The 12803-nt window shown below is 35.6% G+C and overlaps 1 protein-coding gene across 1 annotated transcript in view; it reads left to right on the top strand.

Moving 5' to 3' along the window:
* LOC104273794 (voltage-dependent calcium channel subunit alpha-2/delta-1-like) overlaps positions 1-12803 on the top strand; it is a gene marked incomplete at both ends in the record, with an annotated part of 48869 nt that overhangs the window by 16588 nt on the left and 19478 nt on the right. The window contains 3 exons of the mRNA XM_009869229.1: positions 8545-8623; positions 10508-10557; positions 12078-12167. Of these exons, the coding sequence (XP_009867531.1) occupies positions 8545-8623; positions 10508-10557; positions 12078-12167 (219 nt within the window). The remainder of the gene's footprint in view (positions 1-8544; positions 8624-10507; positions 10558-12077; positions 12168-12803) is intronic.

Below are 12803 nucleotides of genomic sequence, written 5' to 3' on the forward strand. Positions count from 1 at the left end.
GCATGCAGCATCTGTATTACACTCTATTGGATGCATCATATTAATTTAAATGCATTAAGACACTATTTATATTAGTAAATTACATGGGGTCAAGACATGAGCCTGGACACTGTTCTGCAATCATTTATACATTTCAACTGTTAGTTGAATCCAGGTGTTTTTCAGCCTTTGCCAACTGGCGCACCCCCGGACAAGGTGCTGAGTCTGCTCCTGGAACAGCAAGGAGGAAGAGGAAGGACAGATGGTTTAGCTTCTATGCATTTATGTGGACTCTGCTGCCACAGCTGCTCTTAAGGTTGGAGAGTGGACTAAAGCTCAACTTTTGATAGCCTAATTGACTCTCAAACTTAAATTCAAGCACGTTGTTGTGAAGTCCTACTGCTGTTCCTGAAAGCTCTGTTTTTCTCTTTCTTGGTGTTGTTCTTGAGACTAATGTTGTAAAAGGCTAATACAACAGAGCTGATTTAGACCATCACCTAGAAAATATTCAAATTTAAAATTTCTCTTTGTTTGTGGAGACAGTGTAGTACAGAGGACATAGGCTTCTCATTGCTATGTGTTAATGCTACAGTAAGTTATTGTGAGCATACAAAATAGAATAGTTCTATTTGCACTTCTGTGATACTTCTGGCTCATCAAAGATTAATTCTAAACTAAGTAAAGACTTTAAAGATTACACAGTCAGTGGTCCATCTGTCTATAGTCAATTTAGTAGAGGTAGATGAGTAGGTATCTGCAGGGTATTTATACCTTCATAGATTTAGCCACATGGCAAAAGAGGAAGGGACACCACGTGCCTTCCCTTTAGTGCAGAGTGAGTTGCTGTTGTTCCACAGGGTGGCACTAAGAAGATGTAGTACAGTATAACTGAATCAGGGTTTTTTTCGTTCTGTGAGAATTCTGACATTTCTCAGTATGTTAACCATGTTGGTATCTTCAACTTCTGCACTAAAAGAGCTCCCCATTTTCATGTAGATATATTTTCTTTGTAAGAACACAAAGAAAGCTGGATTAAACCACTTTTTTTTTTTTCAACTTTGAATCACTTTACAACTCTCAAAACACATTTCAGGGATTCATGGCATTCACTTTAAAGACTTCTTCAGTGAACATGGACATTTCATTATACGCATATGTTATTAAGATTGTGAGTATAATCCTCAATTGTTAGTTCCTTTTGTAGAGTAATTGCATATAAATACAGCACGCATCAGTGTCTTTGGATCTATTTTCCCAATATATTAAGACCTTTAAGTGGTTTTGGGCCCATATTATCAATATTGAATCATATCCAAAACAAGTGAGATTCTCCAATAGTCTCCCAACATGTAACAAACTTAATTTTTCTTTTTATTTTGAGATAGAAGAAGGATTAACTTTAGATTGTAATGTGAGCTAATTTTTAGAGTGTCATTATTTCTTCTTTTTATTAGACTATAATTACACAGACTATAATTAGACTACAAATTCCTAAGTTAGCATTGCAGCTTGAAGTTTGAGGTTGAACTGCAGTGAATGAAAGATATTAATGATAGGGAAGGCTGCAAATACACATGGAAAGTCTGGAAGAAATAATTTACTGTGCATAAATGTCTAGAAAAATAGTTCCAAGAACCTGCTCTATTAGTATATAAAAATGAGCTTCAATGAGAACATTTTTCCATTGATGTCAAAGGAGTTACTTGCATAATTAAGTATGTTGCTGAATCAGAGCATAAGTGGTCAGTTACAGTAATGTTTCAGTAGGGTTTCATCAAATGCATTTATACTTTCTTCATGTCTATACATTTTTTCAGAGTACCCACAGCAAGAGGCAGATCCTACTGTAGTCATAAATATCAAAAATAAAACACATTTCTGTTTATGTATCAAGCCATTCTTGGTATTTCCTAATTTGACATAAAATTGTGAATTCTGGTTTTTGAGTTCTAAACCTTTAAGACTTCACAACCTTAACACCTGACTAGGTTTCATACTCTGCTGCTTAGGTCATGTCTTTGCTTTTTCCCAATTTCTGTCAAGGGCAAAATGTGTATGCAGCCTTAAGGACATACACAAAAGCCTAAGTCTCCAGCTTCTGAACTTTCTGAAGCCTGATATTCAGAGCAGTGGAAGTTATGAATTTGCTCAAACTGAGAAATGTGAACTCAGACCTCTTTTTTTATGAGCACTGAACTCTCATCTAAAAGATCAGAGGCACCACTGTCATACACATTTTGAAAAAGATGAGCCTTGCTCAATCCATCAAGAGAACATCAACTTCGTTCATATGAGTGAATCAGGCAGATGTATCTGTACTTATAAATGATCCAAGGCCAGGGTGCCGGCTGAAAAAATGGCCACAATTATCCATACTGTTTAATTGTTAACAGACCCAACAGTATGGTGCTTGGCCTGTGGCAATCAGCTCTTTTGAACAATGTCTGAGTTCAGTTCAGGGGGTAGCATTAGCCAGGGTCTGTTCCCGTAAGATTTTTATAATGAGATCATCCAGTATGGAGGAGGGGATGGAGAGGGAGGATGCAACATAATTTAGCTGTAGAGATGTGGGCAATGCCTTGCCAGTTGCCCTCATGGACTGAGAAAGAAAATGGATTATGTCCCACTTTATTTATTGCATAAAGATAGCCTAAAGGATCCCAAAACTTCCTTCTAGAACATTATTGCGAGTCTTACCCCTGCTGTTGAACTCAGAACTATTGTTTCTCTTCTCCTTGCTAGAAAAAAAAAAGTAAAACAAAAAAAAAACCAGAAAAATCATAGAATCATAGAACAATTAAGGTTGGAAGAGACCCTTGGGATCATCGAGTCCAACCATTAACCCTGCACTTCAATTTCACTCCTAAACCATATCACCCAACACCACATCTAAACGACACTTGAACACATCCAGGGATGGCGACTCAACCACCTCCCTAGGCAGTCTGTTCCAGTGTCTGACCACTTTTTCTGTGAAGAATTTCTTCCTAACGTCCAGCCTAAACTTGCCCTGTTGCAACTTGCAACCATTCCCCCTGGTTCTGTCCCTAATTACCTGTGAGAAGAGACCAGCACCAACCTCTCTACAATGTCCTTTCAAGTAATTGTAGAGCATGATAAGATCCCCCCTCAGCCTCCTCTTTGTCAAACTGAACAGAACCAGCTCCCTCAATCGCTCCTCATAAGGTCTGTTCTCCAGGCCCTTCACCAGCTTTGTTGTCCTCTTCTGTACTCGCTCCAACACCTCGATATCTCCTATACTGAAGTGCCCAAAACTGAGCACAATACTTAAGGTGGGGGCCTCACCAGTGCTGAGTACAGCACAAAAAAACCCGCAAAACCCCCACAAACCTAAAAAAAAACCTGCTTCACTTTTTATAGATATAAGCCAAATGGACTGCATGCCTGGAAGCCCTGAATCTAGCAATTCGGCATGACACATTGTGGACCAGAATTTAGGTGAAACTTTGTATTTCATGCTTCCTAATGGCTAATCCTAGGTAGTTTCCTAATCAGGATATGAGGTTTTTGTGTTGTCCTCTGAACTTCTGTTCTTGCTTCAGACTAGGTGGTTTAAAGTCTATACTTACAAGAGATTCAGAGAACAGAGCATATAACACAATATAGAAAAGAAATTTTATAATTTTATTCAGAAATTGGCATATTTTCCTCTTATTTCAGAATTTTACGTATTAAATATAAACCACAAACAATTTTTCATCATATCTGATAATCTGTAAACACATTACATTATTTATTCCTCTTTATGGCAGGTTCTCTTGGACTATAGTAAAAAAGATTATCTATGAATCTCTACCTGCAGATATAAAATCCAGGTTAAAATATTCTGAAATCGTACTGTCACCATGAAAACTAAAGCTGTGTGACTTGAGATCAGTTTTGACTCAGTCAGTTTTTCTAGTGATAAAGATGGAATCTGCTATTTGTACATGATAGACATAAAATGATAGGATACATCTTGCCTACATCTAGTTGAGTGAATTAATCACGTAACTCTCTTGATGTCTGATAAAGAGATATATGTACCTCCAAAGGTCAGTTAATCTCCTCCTAAACAGAAGAATGAAGAGATGCCCGCAAATGATTATTGAGAGCTCTTGCATTGCAGCAGCACAGAATTCAAGACAATTTATCTGCCAAAAAATACGTATGTTCATGCACTCTGAACTTTTGCAGAGTCGTTGCAGTGTCTTATATTCTAGTAGGCCTACACATGCTGGCTGTACATATGTACATTGATCTAAACAGCAAGTGGGATATTGTGTGTTATGAATTAACTTCACTTGAGCTGTTAATTTTCTGTAATAGTCATAACATGATACACTCAAAGGAAGAGACCAATTTAATCTTAATTTTATTCCAATAGCAAAATGAACAAATAAGAGATGTAAAAAGTAAATAAGATCTGTAGTGAAAGAGGCCTTTTCATGGATAGCTCTTCCTTTGTGTCTTCATCACAACTCTCTCGGGGGCTGTTATTCCGTGATATCTGTAGCAGTCAGAATCCTTTTATTCCCCTTGGGTTTTATGATTTTTTTCTGATAGAGAGAAATGCAAAGTAAAACGTAAATTAAATATATATTTAGGTAATTGTATTTTCTTCAGTGCAGTACTACTTTCTCTGATTTCTGTAGCTTTCTATTTTGTCTACCACTTCCTCTGATTAGGACTGGAATTCTTGCTTGTTCTTCTTTGATGTCCCCATGTGTTGCCTGGTCTAGTTGAGAGGCGTCTCTGCCCATGACAGTGAGGTTGGATTAAATGATCTCTAAGGTCCCTTCAGCCTAGGCCATGATGATGACGATGATGATGTCCCCATAGAGTGCTAAGATAAGTCAGTTTACAAGAGACCTCCAGAGGTCTCTAGTCCAATGTCAGGGATAAGATAAATCCAGGTTGCTCAGGGCTTTATCTAGTCTGATCTTTAAAACCTCAGATGAGATAGTCTTCACAGCCTCTCTGGGCAGCCTGTGCCACTCGCTGTCTTACTGTCCTTACATTAATTCTACATTTGATTTGTTTGTTACTAAGTATATTGCTCTACTATATACTTTAAATGAATAAAAAAAAAAGAATAAAAAGTTTTGTATCTCCTCTCAAGGATAAGTTTTAGTGTGAGAAAAATCAAGAAAATTATCTACTGGTTGCCAGCAGATGATATATTCTTGACAGAGCTAGCACAGCTCTAGACTCTCAGTGGCAGAAATGAAGAATCTCACATTTCAGAACAGTTTCAAGACTGTGTCTGACTGGGCTGGAAGAGCAGTCTGGTACCCATTTCTATTTCTTCTCCACTCCAACGCTACAAGTTTTCTAGAAGTTCTTTTCCTCAGATAGTCCCACTGAAAATTAGAAGGTGTGACAGCTTGTTTTTCTTAATTGTTCCATTGGCTTTTGTTGATTTGAAAGTCATGTTTCTTTCTGAAGAGAATAAATAGACCTCCTCTGTGTGGAGGCAAGGTTGTTCTTCCCCTGGGAAATGGTTTGAGAGACTGAAGTGTCCGTCTGCTGGTGTGGATGATGGAGTCATAGCTAAAGGATCTGTGAACATGTAGTTTACAAAGACTGTAAAAGACTGCAGAGAAGCACAGGGAAGAAATATCCAAGCCTAGGTGGTGATGGAAAACAACTTACTGGGATCAAAGTGTACTTAGCAGTTTCCTTCAACTCAGAAATCCGCTTAGTTGGTTGAAACTGAACTTAAAAGGAAGGATAGGCAAAGGGAGAGGTGCTCATATCCATTGTGTCTGATCTAGTTGCCCCAAGTGTTCTTAGCACTAAATTCTCCTTTAAAAGTATAGAAAAAAAAAGAAAAGGTATAGACGGACACACCTCAGTCCTTTGGCTGACTCCTGTCACAGAAAATGTTAGCACAGAGCATGTTTTTTGCTAAAAATTGTTTGTTTAATTTGACTTGCTGACTCATTTTTCCAGCTGGTCTGTCATTCTACTCAATTCCAGATGAGGCAATAGGAAAAAGAAAACTCTTTTGAATGTTCCACCCTCTTGCCAAACCAAGTAGCAATTAAAAACTCCAATTTTCATTGCAGTTCTTTATCTCTGTTAATTATCCAAGGAACAGTAAATCAGATACATTGTCCTCTGCTTGTTGTCAATAATTTAAATTCTAAATTCTTCATAGATTAGTTGCAGATTTAACATGCCGCTGCTTTTCCCTAAACTACATACTATTTCACAACTTGAATCCAATGCAGTGTTTCATTTTAGGTTTGAGATCGAATGCTAGACAGTCCAGTCTAGTTGACTCGTGTTTTATACACGCACAAGCAAATCCACAGACATGTTTAAACTTAATTAGTTACTTTTAAACCAAAAAGAGACATCAGGTCACTCAACTATCTAACTAGTGGCCTTTGGTGGTATTTTTCTTATTGCACCATTGTTTTTGAGAGGAATGTATTTTGAATCAAGTGTTTAGTGGACACTAAACTGGGAGCAGTGGTGAGTCCAAAAAAAATAATAGAAGTGTAGTAGTCAGGGACCTTGTGAGCTGGGAGGTATCAATGGAAAATACCATTGTGGTGTTCAGCTTGGAAAAAATAGATGGTAATTAGATACAAGCAGAAAGATCTATTAGAAGAGTTAAAGCTGACATTTTAAAAAGAGGTCAGGAACAAACAAGGAATGGCAAATGTAATTTGAATTTACAATGTGATAAAGTATTAAAAGAAGAAATGAGATGTAGACATATCAGGTAAAGTCATTTTCACACTGTCAATACCGATATTTTCAAGGTAATAGCATTTTTCATCTGTCTCTATCCATATGATTATGAGAACAATTATTTTGCCATCACACATTCCTGTACCTGTCTGTTTATCTAGAGATGCAACTGGCTTGACTTATTACTGACAAAGGGCCCTGTATAGGGTAGTCTTATTAGTTTTATTGAAAAACTTCAAACTTTGTCCATATTTTAAAAAAAACCCAAACAACTGGAAGTACTGAATCAGCATTCAGTGCAGCAGAGTAGTTGCTTTAATTCTGCCTTTAACTGCAGAAACAAAGGACTTGTATGGATAAAGCAAATCAAAACTTATTGTTAATTAAAAATGACATCTAGCACAAAGCTTTGTTCGATCTCCTTGCATTTAGGGGTCAACACTAATAAAGTTTCACCATTTGCTCACTGCTGATTGATGAATTGGAATTATTCCTACAACTCTTAGCTAATACATAAGCTCTGATTATTTCACACAATTTTTTGTTGCTATTTGACAAATGAAGATTTAGGTAGTACTTGCACATGCTAAATAATGTGATGAAAACTTATATAAATGGCAATTTAAAAACTTTGCAGTGACAGTAGTTTACACTGAATGTCTGCAATTTTATAGTTTGAATATTATTTAAAGAAAGCATTACCTTATCACTCAGCTACAGCCTGCATGCAAATTAATTCTATTATGTTTTAATCACGTTCCATAGAAAGGAATTCGTATTCTGATTTCACGTCGTGATCTGTGATCTATAAAGCAAGTTAATGGTCCATAGAGAAAGGGATGCCTGAAAAGGAAAGACAGGCTGGTCCTTGGACATTCCTTCAGAGGGAGGTGATAATAGTGAACAGCTTACTAAAACTGTTGGGAAAACATTTTTCCTACCTTTTACAGGAACATTCAGCTTTGGAGAAAAATATTCAGCCAGAAACTGAAACAAGATATTTGTAACTTTTCTGTGTGTCTTGTAGGATTTTTAATCTGCATGCAGCAACACTGCATTTTGGTCTTAATTTTTCTCATTCAGATCAGACAACTTGCATAGAAAATAATTTTAGATGAAAAGTCTATTTTCAGTGCAAAACTTGAATAGAATTTAGTCATGGCTCCTCTCAGTTGCTGAGATAGATTAGATTTGCATTGGCTACATAGAATAGAATTGTGCTTATAAATATCATACCTTTAATGAATATCAGGAGCTTAATATCAGAAGCTTAACTCTTCTATAGAATACTGTTGAACTAATTTAGCAGTTTTACATGAAAGAGACTGAAAGTCTGTGCAAAATGAGGATCTGTTTTCTATAGTATCTGAAAATGTCTTATTTTTTTCTGAAATTATTTTTTATGCTAAAAAATACTGTTTTATAATGAATTCATTCCTCTGAATTTTATTGCCATGCACATGTCCATTTTAATTCATTGATATGAATCATTAATAGGAGATTATGTCAAGTAATTTAACAAAACCTGAAGAGTTATAATTATCACTCTGGGTAGAAAACTAAAAAAAATAAAGAAATTTAAGTGGTTCATGGATGGTGACCAATGTTATAGCTTTAAAGTATGAAAGTGTATGAAAAAACATTCTTCCTGGATTCTAGTTCATGGAACAAATAATAGGAATATATGAACTATCATAATAACCGTGTATCTGTTATGGTGATTAAAAGAAATTACAGTTAAGCTTACAGTTTTCTTTGTCTGTTCAAATGTATAAAAAATTCAAGTATCAATAGCTTGATAATCACAGCTATGTAATGACATACAGTAAAGATGTATGCATTGGTTTTTAACTTGCGTAGGTACGTGTGTTCACATTTTCTGTTGGTCAACATAATTATGACAAAGGACCCATACAGTGGATGGCGTGTGAAAATAAAGGTACTGTGTTTTCTTTGAGACTACTCTGTGCTAGACCTTTCGATAAGTGATGTCTTTATTATTCTCTAAAAATTACAACTTTTTTTAATCTATTTTTTTTGCTGCATTGTATTGTTTTAAAGTTGCGAAGTTATTTGATTAAATAATATGCATTTGAAAACATATATACATAAAGAATAAGCTTTCATATTTATTTCTTCTTTCATTATTTAAAACTTTATATTGTAAATAAAATATCACAGCATTTTTTTGTAGTAAAAGGATATTATGGTTCAGTTTTGAGAATTCTTGTTGTAATAGCCATTTTTGAAAAGATGGAACTGATGACAGATAAGAAATTCAGCAAAGCTGTTTTCTATTAAGGAGTCTGGACAAAGGGATTTTTCTGTTTGGTTGGGTGGCTGGTTAGATTTCTTTCTGGTTTTCTCTGCAACTTATAAGGGACTAGATGACTTGCATTATATTTCTTTTTTTGATGAAAATATCAAATTATTCAATTTCTTAGTTTCCAAAAGCATCTTATATTTTTTTTTATTTTAACCTGGTTTCTTTATGTGAAAAAAGAAGTTAAAAAAGTGGAAGTAAGGAAGTAAAAATGGCTTCTCCTAAAATTTCTACATGAAAAATGTGGTCAGAAGCATTTTAAGAGTGTGACAAAGAGGTGTCTCAAATACCCTACAATATAATTCTGGAAGAAGAAATAAGAGATAAATACAGATAAATACAAAATCAGAGAAAGTATGAAACAATCTTGTTTAGTATTTTAAATAGACCAATTTTCAGGCCTTACTAAAAATTTGAAAGTACTTTAAAAATCAGTGAGAAGGAAAAGGTGGGAGATAGAGTAGATTAAAAAAGGTCTTGAGAATTAAGATTGCCAGGGAAGGCGATTAAGATATAATTCTTAGGCATGAGAATAGCATAAACTAAAGATAAGGGAAAGATAACGAATACAGACAAAAATGTAAAAATATCCTATAGCCCGTATGAATAACATTTGAACCATAACCTCATGAATCCCCCAGGATACTGGCAAGTTATGCAGAAATCACAACAACTTCATGAAGAGCAGACTGTATTTTCAGATAATTACAGATAATCAATAGGATTTTTTTTTGAACAGGGATTTTTTTGACTAACATCTTTATATCTCAAAAGACTCCATTGTTATAAAACAAATGAGGACCATCTGGCTTAAAGCATAACCACCTATGTCGTTTTATTATCAAGGCAATATCATCACAATCTTCTGTCCCGAATCATCAGTATGGTTATTTGTTTATACATATAAAGAAGCAAACTTTTATTTAATTTCTCACTAATTGTTTTAATATATTGTCAAGTCATGCATTGCTTATGGCAAAGTAAATGACTCTCCTCAGTACGCTTACCTCTCCAGTTCTCCCCTCCTCCCAATTTGTCTTACAACTTACTTGGTCTGAAACTAGATCTCAGTGCCTGTCTTTGGTCTTATTGGTGCACGTGGGCAATATTTTTAATTTAAAAAGATAATAGAGTCAATAGATAGAGTCAATGCTCAATAAAGGTGTTTTTGATTCATTCAGCATATAATCATGTTGCTGTCACCACATATTAAAATGACCATTAAACATACTTGCACATCAGTAACTGAGCATTTTGGAGTACAAATGCAGTATGTTATCTCAGGTTTAAATAAAACAGGCAAAAGAAACATGTTATATACTCTGCCTAAGAGTGGCAATGTGTTGTGGTGACATCTACTAAAAAAGTATTCTGTTCATTCATGATAATAAAATTAAATACAAAGGCTAAATTAAATTCCTAAAACTTAAGAGACTAGCTAAAGATTAAGAGACTAGCAATATAATATTAAGATGGCATTACTTCTGTTCTAAATTTTAGGTTATTATTATGAAATTCCATCCATTGGAGCCATAAGAATAAACACCCAGGTAAGTGTGTTGGCCAAGTCCAGATACAGTTATAATGCAAAGAAGTGGATTAATTCCTGTTCTTAAATCTGTTGCATTTCACCTCTGTTTGAATCAATAGAATTTTAAGATACACTGCATTAAGAAGAGAAAAAAAAAATAAAGCTTTCTGTTATGTCTGGGGGACTACTCTGATAAAGCATTCTATTATTTTTTTTTTCAGTAGTTGCAGTGAGCCAATCACAGTGTGATCCCTGTTTCCCTGGCCAGATGGCCCACAGCAGCTTGCACACATACTAGTCACGCAAGCATCCTCTAGAGCAGGCTGATCATGTGCACCCAACCTAGCGTTTGATGTCATCTGTATCCTGCAGACCTCTGCTCAAGGATTATGTTTTGGGCTCAGTTTTTCTCCTGGCCTCACATGGTCAGATTAGGTTACATGGTCCTGAGACATCGTAGCAACTTATTGTAAAGTTCTGTAAACCCAGTAGTTTTTACAACATGTGCTTGCCTCCTGCCATACTTAAAACATGCTCCTACGGAGTCTTATGTGGAGAAGTCTGTGGATGTGTGTGAGGGCAGAACCCTACCTCCTGTTTATAGGAGAGATTCCTGGATTAATCCAACTGATCTGGGAGAGACACAGCTTTTCTTCCTTCAAAAATAATGCAGAACAATTTTAGCAGATACAAGTGTAGATGACTAAGGGCACAGGACCCTGGCATTATATGGTGTGATTCCAGCTGACCATGCAGATGAACAGAGATTCTTTTCAGTTGTCTGAAAGTCCATGTACTCGTATGTCCAGAAGAGCAGTGCTTTGTCCTTCCAAGGCCAAGCATGACATTTTTTGGCAGAAAATAAGAGTCCTTTCCTTGGCTTGAATAAGAGTCTTTTGATTCTGTTAAACTCTTCCAGATAGTGTCTGGCAAGAAATATCCCTAATATGATCAGACAAACAGAAAAGGTTGAAGACTGAAGCAAGTCTTATGGTATCCACTCCCAAACCAGATCAGAAGTCTGACATCTCATAAAATCACCAGCTTTAGCCGTACTCATGAACCAAAGAAAGGCAGGGACTATGAGGTTTTATAACTCTAATTTATTTACTTTTTTTTTGGTAGAAGTTATGCAAGTTGTTGCTGTAGGAGTTTAACATACCCAGCTGTTACACCACGCACCCTCCATCTCGCACTCTCTCTTCTGGGTTGAAGGTTCTGAGATCTGCTTGTACTTTCATTATGTCATTAGCAATTAACTTTGGAACAAAAAACAGTTGTAATTCTAACTTCGTGGAAGGAGACCAGTGGTTATGTATGTGTAAGTTTCATGTAACTGAAACTGAAATACAGGAATTTTCTTGGCATTAAATAGTGCAAACTAAGACTGAATTTTGGGGTAGTATAATTTTTAAAGAAGTAATTGAATACTACTCACGTATTAGTAGCGAATTTTGACCTTTTTCTTTCTGATGCTTTAATTGTTTTTTATTTTATAAATTAAAATTGATCTAATCAGTTTATTACACTTTTTGGCAGGAATATCTGGATGTTTTGGGGAGACCGATGGTTTTAGCTGGAGAAAAAGCCAAACAAGTCCAATGGACAAATGTCTATCTGGATGCTCTGGTACGATCTGTATTTATCTCTAGTAAAGTAAGAATCTTAGCAAGTCAGTAACTCTAGGGATCCATTTTCCACAATCCTGAGGACTCAATTTCCTATGCTTCCAAATAGAATATTCTTGCATTTCCAGCATCTATAGACTTCAATAGAACAACTGAACAGCTGTTTCTAATGTGATGGTCATTACTTGCACCTAGAAACCTAAGTGTCCTAAACCTTAACAAAGAAAGGCAATTTATCCTGCAAAGATTCTCTCCAGATCTTTGAATGTAGGTCATTACTTTCCTCAAATTAACAAAAGAAAAAAAGAAGCAAATAGTTTTCCAGTGTTGCACCTGTGCTGCAGTAGAGGTAATCTGTTCTGTTACTAGTGAGTTGTTTTGGGGTTTTTTTTAGTTTTTTTTCCTCAAAAACTATTCCAGGCAGAATGAAACGTGTAAATGTGGCTGAGTATTTCTACAGATTTTCAGCTTGGATCTTTAAATTATAATGGTAATCACTGGCTTGCTCAAGCTAATGATTTATTTAATTCGACAGTGTTTATAATGGGGAAATAAAAAGGTACATTTAATGCTTTCCTTACTGGTGAATTCATTACTTTGGTCTTGTAAAAAAACACATTCAGGAAACTAAGAAATG

Source organism: Apaloderma vittatum, unplaced genomic scaffold (genome assembly GCF_000703405.1).
Source record: "Apaloderma vittatum isolate BGI_N311 unplaced genomic scaffold, ASM70340v1 scaffold15665, whole genome shotgun sequence".
Taxonomy (NCBI): Eukaryota; Metazoa; Chordata; class Aves; order Trogoniformes; family Trogonidae; genus Apaloderma; species Apaloderma vittatum.